The sequence below is a fragment of the Mytilus californianus genome, unplaced genomic scaffold, assembly GCF_021869535.1.
Source record: "Mytilus californianus isolate M0D057914Y unplaced genomic scaffold, xbMytCali1.0.p SCAF_12, whole genome shotgun sequence".
In the NCBI taxonomy this organism is placed as follows: Eukaryota; Metazoa; Mollusca; class Bivalvia; order Mytilida; family Mytilidae; genus Mytilus; species Mytilus californianus.
Genome location: NW_026262604.1, coordinates 54,572,003 through 54,590,846, shown reverse-complemented (window position 1 = coordinate 54,590,846; position 18,844 = coordinate 54,572,003). Strand labels below are relative to the sequence as shown.

The following is an 18,844-nucleotide window of genomic DNA, read 5'->3' as shown; positions in this document are numbered from 1 at the left end:
ATATATAATTTGTTCATCATTTATTTCTAAATACATGAATTTCTTTTCACAAACATCTGTAGGTATTGAGGAGGCGAGCGAGTTAAACCAGGACTGATGTCTGTCAACCAACCATGCTAGTCGCTGTAAATACAAAGCAAAACATCATACAAGTGGTAGACATGCATGTTCTTATAGTGCCATTATAAGACTTCATGTAAAAATAAGGAGATGTGATATGATTGCAAATGAGACAACTATCCATTCAAATGTTCAAATGTAAGTCATGAACAATTCAGTATACTTACGATCAATCTCAGTCGTAAGTTATTTTGTGAAACCGACTCCTGAACACGACCAAAATTATACGTACCAGGGATAAATTTACAGAGGAGGACGACTGGACACACATTCGAGACGAAAATTATACGTACCAGGGATATATATTACAGAGAAGGACACCTGAACACGACCAAACTTATACGTACCAGTGATATATATTACAGTGGAGGACACCTGAACACGACCAAAGTATACCTACCATGGTTATATATTACAGAGGAGGACTCCTGAACACGACATATGTATACGTACCAGGGATATATATTACAGAGGAGGACGCCTGAACACGACCAAACTTATACGTACCAGGGATATATATTACAGATGAGGACGCATGAACACGACCAAACGTATACGGTCCAGGGTTATATATTACAGAAGAGGACGCAAGTACCAGGGATATATATTACAGAGGAGGACGCCTGAACACGACCAAACTTATATGTACCAGGGATATATAATACAGAGGAGGACGCCTGAACACGACCAAACGTATACGAACCAGGAATTTATATATTACAGAGGAGGACGCCTGAACATGACCAAACTTATACGTACCAGGGTTATATATCACAGAGGAGGACGTCTGAACACGACCAAACTTATACGTACCAGGGATATATATTACAGAAGAGGACGCTTGAACACGACCAAACGGATTACTAGCTGTACAAGTTACTAGTCCAGATTTAGTTATGTTTGGTAATGTAAGAGTTGAATGGTCTGCTGAAAGCTCAGCTTGGTATGTACTGCTAGTTGTTCCAACAAACTTAAAATATAAAAACTGATATAATTCTTCTAAGAATATCATGCTGAAATATTGTATACTACTCTTCTATACTGAAAACAATTGATTTAATTCGTTTCAAATATCATAAATATTGGTTATTGGATGTAATATTTATGTAATTTTATAGTTTTATACCTGTGCATGTTGACGCCAAGCTTTAATTTAAAATAATTTGTAGTCTACTAGTACCCATTTTACTTATTCACTTATGCAATAAAAACAAAATAGAGTAGACATTTTTACATTGGTAAACGTGGAATATCCATTTGTAATCTGAAAATTTTAACAGTGCAGCAAACATTTTTGATTCACTATAAAAGGAGGATCTTAATTCATCTTTATTTTCAAAATTTAAGAAACACGAAACCGAGAAAAATACCAGCATTCATGTATATACAACAATGCAATGTTTTCTACTCTTTATAAACAAAATAAATATTTTAGTATAACTTTACCGGTTTAAACTCCCAAGTTATTGTAGGAATAGGATCTCCCGACGCTCGACAGGTAAAGCTGGGAGGATTGTTTGGAGTCGCCATAACAGATTGTGGTGGCGTAGTTGTCAGACTCGGTGCAGCTTGAACATAGACAATAAAATTATATCTATGTAATACACCGGCTGGAAATCTTCATCATCACTTTTATTAAATGTTAAGGATCTGCTTTATCATGTTCAGGCTTGTGGGCCCTTTTTATAGTGTTTTCTTTATAATAAATGTGTAAATATCGTTATTGTCTGAAAATCTGACTTTCCTTGTTTGTTGCTGTCTTTGTCATTTATAAAAATGGAATAATTCCATACAGATAGATATTTATTTTTGGCTTATGTGATATGTGATGGGGAATAGTGCGTCATGGACAGATTTATTGTATCATCATTCTTGCGGAAGTTTTGAGATGGACCTGGTTCACTCATCGAAGTCCAAGATATAAACCACTGATGTGTATTAAAGGAAACTCGATCAGGGGCGATACTGAAAAGGAATTGTTTAATTAATTTTTTAATTTATTTTCAAATGTAAACAATTGTAGGGTCCGATTTGGATACTGATATTGATGATGCACAACAAAAGTTTTGTGTATGATATTTGATGTCCAAATGTGTCATTCGATGTCCAAATTAGTCATTCAATGTCCAAATTAATCGCATAATCTGTGTGCAAACAAACAAATACTATGTGTGAAAAATTATCGTAGTTAATAAATACTAGACTAATTGTAGCACGATATGGAACTTACTGCCGTGGACTATAAAAACTGCATCAGTCCTACTGATACCAACATCATTCGTTGCCTCACATGTATAAGCTCCCATTTCTGCTAACGTTGCATTCTGTATTTCGTGTTTATTTGCCTTTGTTGACAATGCTTTCTACCAAAATATGACGTGTATGACAACTTGATATCGTTACAGACAATTGTACCGGTCTGAATAGGAACATTTTTATATGTGGGCAATCATGGTAAGAGGGTCTGGATGGGGGAAGGAAAGGGGGGGTTCCTTCGTTTCTGTATTCTTTCATTTTTAGGCCTTTTTTTCTCTATTCTTTATACCTTTTGCCCATTGTTCTCTATTCTTTATATTTTAGCACCTCATTATTCTCTATCCTTTTCTTTTTGGTTCATTTTTCTCTATTCTTTATATTTTTTGCCCATTATTCTCTATTCTGTAAACCCCCATTCACACCCTCATGTAGTAGATTTTGATTATTAATTCTTTTCTAAAGCAAGTAAACACTACATGTATATATATATGAAATATAAGAAAAAAAGTAATTTTACCCTACATTTATATCTAATGAAAAAAATTGTAATTAAAAAAAAATCATTAACTGTGGACAGATTGAATAAAAATAACTACATGTGCACTATGGAAAAGACGATTCCAAAATTTGCAACAACTTGAACAAGAGCAATAATTGATTTCTGCGACTTATTCATAATAATAGGTTATACACATTCTAAGCATAATGTCTTTTTCAGCTCTTGTCTTTGCATTGCAAACAGATTGCACTTCCGTTTCTTCCAGAGAAGATTATCGAATTACATCACATTCGATAGAATTGTTTAAGCAATCTACAGGAAGTAAACATTGTAGCCTCTAAATGGAGCTATTTTAGTAAGTACGAGAAGTTACAATTGCATTTGCATTAAGGCCTTCCTTCAAAAAGATAATAGAAATAGACTTACGCCATTAAAATACCATTTTATAGTTGGTGTAGGATATCCTGTGACGTTACATGTTAGCGTTATAGTTGTACCGTATTTTCCCTGTAAACTTGGTGGTAGTGCAACTGTAGGTTTCACGTGAGCTGCGAAAAGGGTACATGTTATACTGCACAAACATTCAACTTCTTTATACTAATAATAATAACGGTACCAATGTCACCGCGCCAGATGCACATTTCGATAATTAATGTCTCTTAAGTGATGCTTGAGGCCAACAATATTTGAAAATCCAAGATTTATTCAAAAATAAAAGAAGTGACAAAAGCAAAAAGGACATTAAGTATAGTCAACGCTGGGCAAGGAACCAGAGCTGTGCATGAGGGAGATATATTCCTTATTTCAAAACAATCTACCAAACTTATAGCTTGTTTAAGTTGTCAATTCTATCTATATCTTTTGCAAAAGCCTGTTTTTACATAAAAATTGACAGCTGTTGAAACGGCAATGCCCTGGCTGAAGTCACGTTAAGGTCAAGGGACAGAAAATGGGTTATGTCACAGATTTTGGTAAAATTTTGCATATAACTTGGACTCGTTGAATTATATCTGAAAATCGAATAATAATACCTTTATCTTTTTTATTTCCTGAAATATTACTGATTAAATTCTTTCAAAATAGGTGAACATTTGTATAGGAAACACATGAAATCGACGAAAAACGTTCATAAATTTACCTTAAAATCATAAAACTTTCAATTTTTATTACATAGATTTTTCTTAAAAAACATTATGTTGTTGATACATAAAATTCCGTTTTAATGATATAAAATAATCATATGGTCACCGACTTCGTTTTTTGTGTATTAACCAATCAGTTACCTTTTTGGTAGTGAAAACGTCAAAAATAGACGTTTTACGGTCTACAACGCGATGATGTTACGATTATTTCGACGTTTTTTTGGTATTTTTTCACCTAGTACACCCCTTTGATTAATGTATACCGTAAAAACGTAGTCGGTGACCCTATCATTAGTTTACACTTTTAAAACGGAAATTTTTGTACCAACAACATATAATTTTTTATGAAAAATCTACGTAGTTAAAATTTAATGATTTAAAGACAAATTTAAGAAAGTTTTTCGCCGATTTCAAGTGCTTTTTATACAAATGGGCACCTATTTTGAAAGAATTCAATCAGTTATATTTCAGAAAAAAAGAGATAATGGCATTATTTTTTCGATTTTCAGATACAGTTCAACGATCCAAAGGTGTATGCAAAATTTTAAGAAAATCTGTGGCATAGCCCATTTACTGTAACTTGACCTATTAAACCGGTCAGATTTATACTAACAACTCTTCCATTTTCATATAATAATTTTTCCTTTAACATCACGTGAAAGTTATTTCCATGAAAATGGATTTTTTTTTCAAATTTAGATCTATACTCTATATATATATATTTATCACTCAATTATTTTCTTAGAAAGAATTGGATCCATTTACTCAATACAGTTCTTTGTTCCACGAGGGGCGTGACATGGGGTGCTCACTTCACAAATCCCACGGTTTTGTATTTTTCCTCAACTTCCTACTTTTTTCCCTTCTTTTCCCCCAAACCCCTTGGTTTAGAATAATGTATTCAGGGATCGGCATACTTGTAAGTACAGACGATACCCTTTTTACAGAGTACAAAATGCAAAATGACTGGTTAACTCGAAAAGAGTGTTTATACATCGTATTTATAATTTATCTAACTGACTTACGTTTTGGAAGTACTATTATATGAACAGGTTTAGAGGCTTTGCCTTCTGTGTTAGTAGCTGTACAAAGGTAGTAACGACTGTCATCTAGACGGATATTCCGGATTATCAGAAATTGTCGATACTGTATAGCATTGGATGGCATGCTGGACTAGAAAAAGAACATTCGACTAAAAGAACATGTTGGAAAAAGGGAGACAATCAACATAACATGTGTATATTTCAATGATTTGCACTTTTGGCAAATTGTATATTTTTAAGAATAAATCGGCCCCTTTGCTTATACGACAATGTAAGTATATTAATGCATCCTTCAATTGGCTTTCAGATATTTCGGTTTCAACATTTCTGATGAAAATTGATAGAAAAAACACTTCGGACTCACCGAATATATATATAAAGGCTTTGACATTGTGTCATTTTTATTTTCCATGTTATGAAATGTTTTAGGATAAATTTGTTATGTTGATAATATAGTCTGCTTCAACCTGTTTTCTGAATATGATCATACGTGTTCATATCTGGATGAAGAACATCTTGTGTTAACCTATTTAGTTCTTACTTCAATCACATTAGTTGTAACGTTTGCACCAAATGCATAGCCAAAATGTTTGACAAAATAGCGTGCAATGAATAGCACGTATAGCGATCATCTCGTTTTCTGATTTCTATTCGTCATCAACAAAAGGACATACTTATGATGCATTGATTTGGTACTGTCATTTTCAACCAAATAGACTCATTTTATTACTGGAGACATCTAAGGAAGTATACCAGAAAACCAGAATCAAGGTGTATGATGCAGCGAAGTGATTGTCGTTCTAGTCCTGTTATATCTCGGTGGTTTATAGTGTAAAAGGCCAACATCAAGAAGAAAGCTGCATTTCCTGAGTGCTATGTATCGTGTTTGTTATCGGAGATAAATTAATGTTATTTGTTTTTATGCCCCTGCCGTAAAGCGAAAGGGACATTAAGTGTTACCCTTGACCGTCCGTCCTTCTTTCGGTTCGTGCCTCCGTCCGCCCCAAAAATATTTTCACATATTATAAACAAACATGAGCGGGGGCATTCGTGTCCTCGGATACATTCTTCTTTTATTTGTTGTTGCTTTTGTTGGTTTTTTTTTTTTTTGCGGCATTAGCCTTTTGCTGTTTGTTGAATACAATGCTATTTGTTAACTTGTGCAGTTTCAGGTCCTTTAATCCCGGATGTAAAACTGTAAGATATTTCGTTCCTTTAAACCTAAACAGATAAATAAATAAACGAATATAAAGAAATAATAATCTGACATCAAACTAATTACCCACCCCTATAACTGACCACTTGATATTCGGATTTGGTATTCCGTCTGCAGCACATGGTATTGCGAGTATAGTGTCACCTTCAGTCACGTTACGTTCCGTGTATTTTAAGAAAACATCTGGTTTGATCCGCAATGGGATAGCAGGCGGTGTAGATATTGACACTGGTGCTTGGCTTGTTACTGAAAAGAAATACTGTTAAAGAACTTATAAAAGATTTCAGGCTTAAAATCTAGCACGCCAGATGTGCGTTTCGTCCACATAAGGCACATCGGTGGCGTTCGGGTCGGAACAGTCGAGATCAAACCAATTACAAGTTAAGGTGCTTTGAAAACAATATTATACAAAAAACATCATTACCGACTCCTTGACAATCACATGATATGTCATTGATATGTCCGTTTCTTGTAAGTCAACCGGTTATAAAATGTGAATTAAATAAAACACTAAGGTTTGTATATCTCAGGCATACATTGCTTAGCCGTATTTGGCACATTTTTTGAAATTTTCGGTTAGTAATGCTTTTACACTTTGTATTTGATTTGGCCTTTCAACTGTTTTCATTCGAGTGCTGCTGATGAGATGTCTGCTTCATTCAGACTTATGAAGACGAAACGCGCATCTAGCGTACCAAATTATTAGCCTTGTATGTTAAGTGATTTTTTTCTTCATGTAAAAGATTCCGTTCCAGAATTTTTAAACAGTACATTTTCAAGAGTCTTTCCTATACTGAATTCCAATGATTAAAGACAAAAGACAACAGTTCTAGAGACTACTTGGTAGAGTGCTTTTATACGCCTGTCATCGTGACTAAGTAATACAATAATTCTAGTAGTGTGACCAGATAATAGACAAAAGACAACAGTTCTTGAGACTATATGGTAGAGTGCCTTTATACGCCTGTCATCGTGACTAAGTAATACAATAATTCTAGTAGTGTGACCAGATAATAGACAAAAGACAACAGTTCTTGAGACTATATGGTAGAGTGCCTTTATACGCCTGTCATCGTAACTAAGTAATACAATAATTCTAGTAGTGTGACCAGATAATAGACAAAAGACAACAGTTCTTGAGACTATATGGTAGAGTGCCTTTATACGCCTGTCATCGTAACTAAGTAATACAATAATTCTAGTAGTGTGACCAGATAATAGACAAAAGACAACAGTTCTTGAGACTATATGGTAGAGTGCCTTTATACGCCTGTCATCGTGACTAAGTAATACAATAATTCTAGTAGTGTGACTAGATAATAGACAAAAGACAACAGTTCTTGAGACTACATGGTAGAGTATTTTTATACGCCTGTCGTCGTGACTAAGCCATGCAATAATTGTAGTAGTGTGACCAGGTAATAGACAAAATACAACAGTTCTTGAGACTACATGGTAGAGTGCCTTTATACGCCTGTCGTCGTGACTAAGCCATGCAATTATTCTAGTAGGGTGACCAGTAGAGTGCTTTTATATACGTTACTGATGCGTGTTTTTTGGACGAAACACGCGTCTGGCGTACACAATTTCAATCCTGGTACTAGGGAGTGTTTAACGGTCACACGGTCGGAATCCTGTTATTTATGATGAGCTTATTTATACGTCTGTCATCGTAACTTAACCATGCAGTAAGCATGAAAGTAGGCATACCGAGATAAAAATATGCAGATGATATTTAAATATCAGTCAATCATTTTCAAATCATAAATTTCAGTGAAATAAATGTAACCACAATCTTTTTTATTCTAAATATGATCCTTTATAAAACGAAAAAAACAAAAACAAAAACAAAAACAAAAACAACACATACACATACACAAGAAGATATATCATGTATATGTGATAAAGAGTGTAACCCGCCCATGGTCTGTAGTGTATCACCAGTGCTAAACATATCATCAACAAAACAACTATGGGTCAACTGTGAATTCACAAGAATGTTAAAAAAAAGTATGAAAAAAAAGAAGAAAAAAGGAAAAGTAAAGATCAGGTGCTGTCCCTGATGTTTACACGGCACCTTCCTATATTTCTTATGTATATTATTGTTGAATATATATGATTTATACTGACTTACTCCTTCCATACTTCACAATATATGTGTAAGTTGAAGTTCCTATAGAGTTGTGTGCCAAACAAATATATGATCCATGTAACTCTGGTACTATATTTCGTATTTCTAATTCTACATTTTCAAAGTGAAATCTGACATGGTTCTTGACTACTAGACTCTAAATAAACAAAATAAAAAAGATAATAAATAAATTTATATGAAATGAAATGGTTGCGCTTTATTTTATTGACCCCCCTTTTTTGTTCGCTTTAACCGAAAAAGAAAATTGTGATGACAATGAGATCGTTAAAACAATTTGAGCTATGGTACTGTACGTGTCTTTTATGTTTTTTATTTGGTTTTCTATACTATATCTTGGTGTTGACATTTTCAGTTACAATGACTTTTAAAAATCTATGCCCCTTGATAAATTTCTGTGAGGACCACTTCTTTTTCTAATTGGAATATATTTTTATTCTGATATCTGAGCTTCATTGTTAACGGAATATTTATTCACTTATGTTGAAACATTCCATATCATAGTTTTTACTGTTCATTGTTAATGCCGGCTGAATAGGTTTATGTTTCTAAATTTCAAATTTTGTTGTTTTGAACGTACCTCCTGAATGTTACTCTATAAATGCGCGTTTTAACTGATTGCGTGACGTCTAACTCTAAACACCTACATGTCTCGTTAGATTACCCGGAAGATGCCACGTGACCTGCGGTTTTGGATTGCCTTCCGGAACACATTTTAATCCTATATGGTCTCCATCGAGTACGAACACCTCACTGTTTTCTGATACAGGGAAATATGGACGTTTGCCGATATCTAAAAAAAACCGAGTTTTTTTAATTTTCTCTTTACATAGAAAAATTCTCAAATAACGTATAGATTGTATTATTTAACTTTTTAAGCCATTTTCTCTATTCTTTAGACTTTTTGCCCATTGTTCTCTGTTTTTTATATTTGAGCACCTCATTATTCTCAATTCTTTATGTTTTTGGTCCATTTTTCTCTTTTTGTTATATTTTTTGCCTATTATTCTCTATTCTGTAAACCCCGATCCACACCCTCATACATGTACAAGGCAAACACGCTTTGATCTAGTAAATAGAAGAGTTACAAAAACCAACATGGGAACACCAGCATTAAATGTAATGACGTCCTAAAATAGATAAATTTGATAGACACGCACTACATGTATGTGTGCTGGAATTAAAATGATGGTGCTGTACGTGTGTTTAATCATTTTATTCTTCGATGCATGATTTCTTGTATTAGTTGTTATTGGCTTTGAACAAGCTGTCAGTAAATGCGAGTACGCTCAGATTTGTACTTAGTGTCTTTTTGTTGTGGGAATGTATAAGTACCCTGCCACGCGTACGTCTACTCTGTGTTTTTGTTAGATGTATTTCTGCATTGTATCGATCTAATGAGTTAAGACCTGTTCAACTGATTTTTATAGTTTGCTCTTATGTTGTACTGTTACACCACTGTCCCAGGTTAGGGAAGGGTTGACGCGCCTTCAAACTAGTTTAACCTCGCCACATTCTGTATGTGCCTGTCCCAAGTCAGGAGCTTGTAATTCAGGGGTTGTCGTTTGTTGCTGTATATCACATTTGTTTTTCGTTCATTATTCTGTACATGAATCAGACCGTTAGTTTTCTCGTTTGGACTGTTTTACGTTTGTCATTTTGGGGCCTTTTATAGCTGACATTGCGGTAAGGGTTTTACTCATTGTTAAAGGCCGTCCGGTGACCTTTAGTTGTTAATTTCTGTGTCATTTAATCTCTTGTGGAGAGTTGTCTCATTGACATTTATACCACATCTTCTTATTTTTTATATTTACTGTATCAAACAATAAATAATTGGCCACAGATGTAGAGGTTTCGCACTGTAAAACCTGATGATTAAATATTTCGGCCAGTAATTATTCCATGTTAAGAATGTACCAGACTCAAGCTAGCGAACAATAAGCCAGCGAACAATAAGGTGCATCAAGCTAGCGAACAATAAGCCAGCGAACAATAAGAAAACGCGCCAACATGATCATGCCTAAAAACCGAAGACTTGCAATAACACAAAACGTCCTTTTAATTCTAATGACACTAATTTCCAGTAGGAGAACGAAATGCAATTCCATTTTAACACAGACAAAGTTAATTAGTTATTCGTGTATCTAATACAACTGTTTTTTAACCGGACATCTAAAATTCCTATTAGGTAATCCTTTCTCTTTTTAGTGCTCTCTGATTAGAGATGGGTTTGTTGTTTTTATAATAATGAAACAATTAATAACAATAGTTCACACTAAACTAGTGTACATGTAACGATACAAATAAATCTTCTACTTTACATATGCGTTTGAAAAGAAAAGAAAAATAAATCATCTGATTTTGGAACGTCCAGTATTTTTTGTTAGATTTTCTTTAGAAATAAAAGCATTATACGCAGTTTTCTTCTTTTGTCAAAGAACTAGTTCATTTTTCTAATTATTCCAAAGTATGTCGTCACTCTGGTAATGTATAATTTACTATATTTCGATAGGAAGAGTGATAAGTGTAAGAGAGGCACCCAAATAGAACGAAAAAAGAATTGACATAAAGATTTTGGTCCAAAGTTGGGGTAGGGTGACCCTACCACCACCCAATTTTAATTCATAAAAAGTCCCTACGGCAAAGCTTTTGTCCACACTAGGTACAAATGATAGGCAATTCCCTCAGGTTGCCTGGACCCAAAGACCCAGGTGGGTAAAGTTACGGAACTTTTTTAATTCAGGTCCAAAGTTGGGGTAGGGTGACCCTACCACCATCCAATTCTAATTCATAAAAAAGTCCCTACGGCAAAACTCTTGTCCACACTAGGTACAAATGATAAACAATTGCCTAAGGTTGCCTGGACCCAAAGACCCAGGTGAGTTAAGTTACGGAACTTGTTTAATTGAGGTCCAAAGTTGGGGTAGGGTGACCCTACCCCACCCAATTTTAATTCATATAAAAGTCACTACGGCAAAGCTTTTGTCCACACTAGGTACAAATGATAGGCAATTGCCTAAGGTTGCCAGGACCCAAAGACCCAGGTGGGTAAAGTTACGGAACTTTTTTAATTGAGGTCCAAAGTTGGGGTAGGGTGACCATACCACCACCAAATTTTAATTCATAAAAAAGTCCCTACGGCAAAGCTTTTGTCCACACTAGGTACAAATGATAAGCAATTGCCTAAGGTTGCCTGGACCCAAAGACCCAGGTGAGTAAAGTTACGGAACTTTTTTAATTGAGGTCCAAAGTTGGGGTAGGGTGACCCTACCACCACCGAATTTTAATTCATAAAAAAGTCCCTACGGCAAAGCTTTTGTCCACACTAGGTATAAATGATAGGCAATTGCCTAAGGTTGCCTGGACCCAAAGACCCAGGCGGGTAAAGTTACGGAACTTTAATAATTGAGGTCCAAAGTTGGGATATAGTGACCCAACCCCCTCCCTTCTTTAATTCATAAAAAATTTCCTACGGCAAAGCTTTTGTCCACGTTAGGTACAAATGATAGGCAATTGCCTAAGGTTGCCTGAACTCAAAGACACAGATGGGTAAAGTTACGGAACTATTGTTATTGATGTCCAAAGTTGGGGTAAGGTGACCCAACCCCCACCCAATTTTACTTCATAAAAAAGTCCCTGCGGCAAAGCTTTTGTCCACACTAGGTATAAATGATAGGCAATTGCCTAAGGTTGCCTGAACCCAAAGACCCAGGTGGGTAAAGTTACAGAACTTTTATTATTGAGGTCCAAAGTTGGGATAGGGTGACCCAACCCCCTCCCTTCTGCAATTCATAAAAAATTACCTACGGCAAAGCTTTTGTCCACGTTAGGTACATATGATAGGCAATTGCCTAAGGTTGCCTGGACCCAAAGACCCAGGAGGGTAAAGTTACGGAACTTTTGTAATTGAGGTCCAAAGTTGGGGTAAGGTGACCCTACCACCACCCAATTTTAATTCATAAAAAAGTCCCTACGGCAAAGCTTTTGTTCACACAAGACACAAATGATAGGCAATTGCCTAAGGTTGCCTGGACCCAAAGACCTAGGTAGGTAAAGTTATGGACTTTTATTATTGAGGTCCAAAGTTGGGATATGGTGACCCAACCCCCTCCCTTCTTTAATTCATAAAAAAGTCCCTCCGGCAAAGCTTTTGCCCACACTAGGTACAAATGATAGGCAATTGCCTAAGGTTGCCTGGACCCAACGACACAGGTGGGTAAAGTTACGGAATTTCTACAACTGAGGTCCAAAGTTGGGATATGGTGACCGTACCACCACCCAATTTTAATTCATAAAAAAGTCCCTACGGCAAAGCTTTTGTCCACACTAGGTATAAATGATAGGCAATTGCCTAAGGTTGCCTGAACCCAAAGACACAGATGGGTAAAGTTACGGAACTATTGCTATTGATGTCCAAAATTGGGGTAAGGTGACCCTACCACCACCCAATTTTAATTCATAAAAAAGTCCCTACGGCAAAGCTTTTGTTCACACTAGGCACAAATGATAGGCAATAGCCTAAGGTTGCCTGGACCCAAAGACCTAGGTGGGTAAAGTTAGGGACTTTTATTATTGAGGTCCAAAGTCGGGATATGGTGACCCAACCCCCTCCCTTCTTTAATTCATAAAAAAGTTCCTCCGGCAAAACTTTTGCCCACACTAGGTACAAATGATAGGCAATTGCCTAAGGTTGCCTGGACCCAACGACACAGGTGGGTAAAGTTACGGAATTTCTACAACTGAGGTCCAAAGTTGGGATATGGTGACCGTACCCACTCCCCCCTACTTTAGTTCATAAAAAAGTTCGTACGGCGAAACTTTTGTCCACACAAGGTACAAATAATAGGCAATTGCCTAAGGTTGCCTGGAACCAAAAGACCCAGGTGGGTAAAGTTACGGAACTTTTTTAATTGAGGTCCAAAGTAGGGATAGGGTGACCCAACCCCCTCCCTTCTTTAATTCATAAAAAAGTCCCTACGGCAAAGCTTTTGTCCACACTAGGAACAAATGATAGGCAATTGCCGAAGGTTGCCTGGACCCAAAGACCAAGGTGGGTAAAGTTACGAAACCTTTGAAATTGAGGTCTAAAGTTGGGGTAGGGTGACCCTACAACCACCAAATTTCAATTCATAAAAAAGTCCCTACGGTAAAGCTTTTGTCCACACTAGGAACAAATGATAAGCAATTGCCTAAGGTTGCCTGGACCCAAAGACCCAGGTGGGTAAAGTTACGGAACTTTTATATTTTCCAAAGTTGGGATAGGGTGACCCAACCCCCTCCCTTCTTCAATTCATAAAAAAATTCCTACGGCAAAGCTTTTGTCCACGTTAGGTACAAATGATAGGCAATTGCCTAAGGTTGCCTGGACCCAAAGACCCAGGTGGGTAAAGTTACGGAACTTTTGTAATTGAGGTCCAAAGTTGGGGTAAGGTGACCCTACCACCACCCAATTTTAATTCATAAAAACGTCCCAACGGCAAAGCTTTTGTTCACATTAGGCACAAATGATAGGCAATTGCCTAAGGTTGCCTGGACCCAAAGACCCAGGTGGGTAAAGTTACAGAACTTTTTAGATTGACGTCCAAAGTTGGGGTAGGGTGACCCTACCACCACCCAATTTTAATTCATAAAAAAGTCCCTACGGCAAAGCTTTTGTCCACACTAGGTATAAATGATAGGCAATTGCCTAAGGTTGCCTGAACCCAAAGACACAGATGGGTAAAGTTACGGAACTATTGTTATTGATGTCCAAAGTTGGGGTAGGGTGACCCAATCCCCACTTAATTTTAATTCATAAAAAAGTCCCTACGGCAAAGCTTTTGTTCACACTAGGCACAAATGATAGGCAATAGCCTAAGGTTGCCTGGACCAAAAGACCCAGTTGGGTAAAGTTACGGAACTTTTTTAATTGAGGTCCAAAGTTGGGGTAAGGTGACCCTACCACCACCCAATTTTAATTCATAAAAAAGTCCCAACGGCAAAGCTTTTGTTCACATTAGGCACAAATGATAGGCAATTGCCTAAGGTTGCCTGGACCCAAAGACCCAGGTGGGTAAAGTTACAGAACTTTTTAGATTGACGTCCAAAGTTGGGGTAGGGTGACCCTACCACCACCCAATTTTAATTCATAAAAAAGTCCCTACGGCAAAGCTTTTGTCCACACTAGGTATAAATGATAGGCAATTGCCTAAGGTTGCCTGAACCTAAAGACACAGATGGGTAAAGTTACGGAACTATTGTTATTGATGTCCAAAGTTGGGGTAGGGTGACCCAACCCCCACTCAATTTTAATTCATAAAAAAGTCCCTACGGCAAAGCTTTTGTCCACACTAGGTATAAATGATAGGCAATTGCCTAAGGTTGCCTGAACCCAAAGACACAGATGGGTAAAGTTACGGAACTATTGTTATTGATGTCCAAAGTTGGGGTAGGGAGACCCAACCCCCACCCAATTTTAATTCATAAAAAAGTCCCTACGGCAAAGCTTTTGTTCACACTAGGCACAAATGATAGGCAATAGCCTAAGGTTGCCTGGACCCAAAGACCTAGGTGGGTAAAGTTAGGGACTTTTATAATTGAGGTCCAAAGTTGGGATATGGTGACCCTACCACCACCCAATTTTAATTCATAAAAAATTTCCTACGGCAAAGCTTTTGTCCACGTTAGGTACAAATGATAGGCAATTGCCTAAGGTTGCCTAGACCCAAAGACCCAGGTGGGTAAAGTTACGGAACTTTTGTAATTGAGGTCCAAAGTTGGGGTAAGGTGACCCTACCACCACCCAATTTTAATTCATAAAAAAGTCCCAACGGCAAAGCTTTTGTTCACACTAGGCACAAATGATAGGCAATTGCCTAAGGTTGCCTGGACCCAAAGACCCAGGTGGGTAAAGTTACGGAACTTTTGTAATTGAGGTCCAAAGTTGGGGTAAGGTGACCCTACCACCACCCAATTTTAATTCAGAAAAAAGTCCCAACGGCAAAGCTTTTGTTCACACTAGGCACAAATGATAGGCAATTGCCTAAGGTTGCCTGGACCCAAAGACCTATGTGGGTAAAGTTACGGACTTTTATTATTGAGGTCCAAAAATGGGATATGGTGACCCAACCCCCTCCCTTCTTTAATTCATAAAAAAGTCCCTCCGGCAAATCTTTTGCCCACACTAGGTAAAAATGATAGGCAATCGCCTAAAGTTGCCTGGACCCAACGACACAGGTGGGTAAAGTTACGGAATTTCTACAACTGAGGTCCAAAGTTGGGATATGGTGACCGTACCCCCCCCCCCCCCCCCCCCCCCCCCCACCCCCTATCCCCCTACTTCAATTCATAAAAAAGTCCGTACGGCAAAACTTTTGTCCACACTAGGCACAAATGATAGGCAATTGCCTAAGGTTACCTGGACCTAAAGACCCAGGTGGGTAAAGTTACGGAACTTTTTTAATTGAGGTCCAAATTTGGGGAAGGGTGACCCTACCACCACCCAATTTTAATTCATAAAAAATTCCTACGGCAAAGCTTTTGTTTACGTTAGGTACAAATGATAGGCAATTGCCTAAGGTTGCCTGGACCCAAAGACCCAGGTGGGTAAAGTTACGGAACTTTTGTAATTGAGGTCCAAAATTGGGGTAAGGTGACCCTACCACCACCCAATTTTAATTCATAAAAAAGTCCCAACGGCAAAGCTTTTGTTCACACTAGGCACAAATGATAGGCAATTGCCTAAGGTTGCCTGGACTCAAAGACCCAGGTGGGTAAAGTTACGGAACTTTTTAGATTGACGTCCAAAGTTGGGGTAGGGAGACCCAACCCCCACCCAATTTTAATTCATAAAAAAGTCCCTACGGCAAAGCTTTTGTCCACACTAGGCAAAAATGATAGGCAATTGCATAAGGTTGCCTGGGCTCAAAGACCCAGGTGGGTAAAGTTACGGAACTTTTATAATTGAGGTCCAAAGTTGGGATATGGTGACCCTACCACCACCCAATTTTAATTCATAAAAAATTTCCTACGGCAAAGCTTTTGTCCACGTTAGGTACAAATGATAGGCAATTGCCCAAGGTTGCCTGGACTCAAAGACCCAGGTGGGTAAAGTTACGGAACTTTTTAAATTGAGGTCCAAAGTTGGGGTAGGGTGACCTACCACCACCAAATTTTAATTCATAAAAAAGTCCCTACGGCAAAGCGTTTTTCCACACTAGGTACAAATGATAGGCAATTGCCTAAGGTTGCCTGGACCTAAAGACCCAGGTGGGTAAAGTTACAGAACTTTTTAGATTGAGGTCCAAAGTTGGGGTAGGGTGACCCAACCCCCACCCAATTTTAATTCATAAAATAGTCCCTACGGCAAAGCTTTTGTCCACACTAGGTATAAATGATAGGCAATTGCCTAAGGTTGCCTGGACCCAAAGACCCAGGCGGGTAAAGTTACGGAACTTTTATAATTGAGGTCCAAAGTTGGGATATAGTGACCCAACCCCCTCCCTTCTTTAATTCATAAAAAATTTCCTACGGCAAAGTTTTTGTCCACGCTAGGTACAAATGATAGGCAATTGCCTAAGGTTGCCTGAACCCAAAGACCAAGGTGGGTAAAGTTACGGAACTCCTACAACTTAGGTCCAAAGTTTGTAGACCGTATCTCCCAACTTGAATTCTTAAAAAATTTCTCACGGCAAAGCATTTGTCCACTCTAGTAACAAATGATATTAATTGCCTAAGGATGCCTGGACCCGAAGAACCCGCAGGTGGGTAAAGTTCCGGAACTTCTACAACTGATTTCACATTTGGGGTTTGCACACCCTATCACATGTCAAGTTTAATTTTGATTTGGGATATTTTTTTTGTCACTTAACACTTTGATCTGGAGGGTTTCGGGAATGAGCGGGGAGCGAGGCGTAGCCGAGCTAGGCGCGATTGGAAGAACCCTCCCTACGGCGCATGCGCATTCAATTCTTCACTAATTGGGGTAGAGCAGACCCCATGGTACCACTGGTCAGCAATAGACTGCCTACGCAGCACCCACCCAGGGCAATGGAGATGAACTTATCCAATCGGTTGTAGATCTTCAACGCATGCTCATACCTCCGGATTTCTGCAGTGAGCTCCTCTTCCATGCATTCGATATGACTGGAATCTACTTGATCCATTTATTTATAGGAGCATACCGAGGAGGGGAATATTTTTGAAGGGGCTGTTAGCACCTAAGATCAGACCGGCTCCCTCGTGGAAATGCTGACCACGCTTCAAGTAAAGTCCATCACCATAGGTGATCCGGGCGTTTGAGGGTTTGCGGTAGAGACCGTTGCCACTAGGTTTCACGGTGCAAACGCATCCACCACGTTTCAAGTACAATCCAGACCCTAAGGCCTTGTTGACGGCTACACCACCCAGACCACTCAAGGCTCCAACACCTAAGGCGGGTAGAATGGTTTTTGCTAACATGGGAAGTGCCCTCATTGCCAGCCCCGCCAACATGGGTAGGAAGCCACCTACCTTCTGCATGTTTTCCTTCAATAGGGTCGCACTTAGCTCTAGGACCATGCCACCAGTACCCTTCTGTAGAAGCTTGGCGATCTTTTGAACCTGGCGGATGGTGAGCCACATCTTGTGTTCGCCTTGCAGGTTTGCGTGGGACAAACGAATGGAGACCGGACAACCTTTCTTGGCAGCCCGTTGTAGTTTATCAGTTTAAACCATGTTCGTGATTTATTTATACCTCACGAAGATGAAAGCGGATGGTGAGATGTTAACCCCTGAAATCGATGGGCCTACCGTCTTGATCGGTGAGATACGTTTGCATGCGATTGATGGTTCGCAAGGTCACTGGCAAGTATACTAGATTCTTAGGGGTTTGAATGATCTTCATACCAGGACCGTCTACGGGAAAGAAGCTGTAGATGGTAGACTGCTGTGTACCATTCACATAACTTCCATGGATGATATCACTATTCACCAGAATGCTGTTGATGCTGATGATATTTACAATGTGTTCCCCTTCAGTATAGCCGTTTGTGATCATATCGAACATGTAAATCTGCCGCTCGAATCCCAAGACGGTGCTGATGCTATTGACAACGTTGAAGTCTACTTGATAGTGTCTGGCGAGGGTCAGCGTTGCTCTTATGGTCGCCCGGTTGGCATCGATGATGATCTTCGTTTTGTGTTTGTTGAGCCGTAGCCGCCGCTGGATCTCATTGTTGATGTCTTCGATGTCATAGGAACCTGTGCTCAGTGCGATAGGAAACCAGTTGGCACCATCGTCGGGGGAGTAGCGGAAGGAATTGTTACCTGTATGAATGTTGGGGATGGAGTTATAGGTTTCCAGGTTCACCAATGCCATTTCGTAGGTCTTGGATTCCTTGAGATGTAGTGGGGGGTTGAACCGGGTAAGGATTTGGCTATCGTTTCTAGAGACGATGAAGG

The 18,844-nt window shown here is 38.4% G+C and overlaps 1 protein-coding gene and 1 long non-coding RNA gene across 2 annotated transcripts; one reads left to right on the top strand and one right to left on the bottom strand.

Annotated features, from left to right (window-relative positions):
- Nucleotides 1-3: 3 nt before the first annotated feature.
- Nucleotides 4-5,185, bottom strand: LOC127722463 (cell adhesion molecule DSCAML1-like). The gene is made up of 6 exons (XM_052229314.1): nt 5,043-5,185; nt 3,302-3,423; nt 2,351-2,483; nt 1,567-1,688; nt 934-1,090; nt 4-123 (listed from the first exon to the last, which is right to left on the bottom strand). Exons 1-6 carry the CDS (start codon nt 5,182-5,184, stop codon nt 104-106), a joined length of 696 nt encoding a protein of 231 aa, XP_052085274.1. The 5' UTR covers nt 5,185; the 3' UTR covers nt 4-103.
- A 6,062-nt stretch (nt 5,186-11,247) lies between these two features.
- LOC127722030 (uncharacterized) lies at nt 11,248-16,931 on the top strand. Its single transcript, XR_007991610.1, has 4 exons — nt 11,248-11,587; nt 13,757-13,805; nt 15,840-15,871; nt 16,705-16,931. It is a non-coding gene; the product is annotated as an uncharacterized LOC127722030 (long non-coding RNA).
- Nucleotides 16,932-18,844: the final 1,913 nt, after the last annotated feature.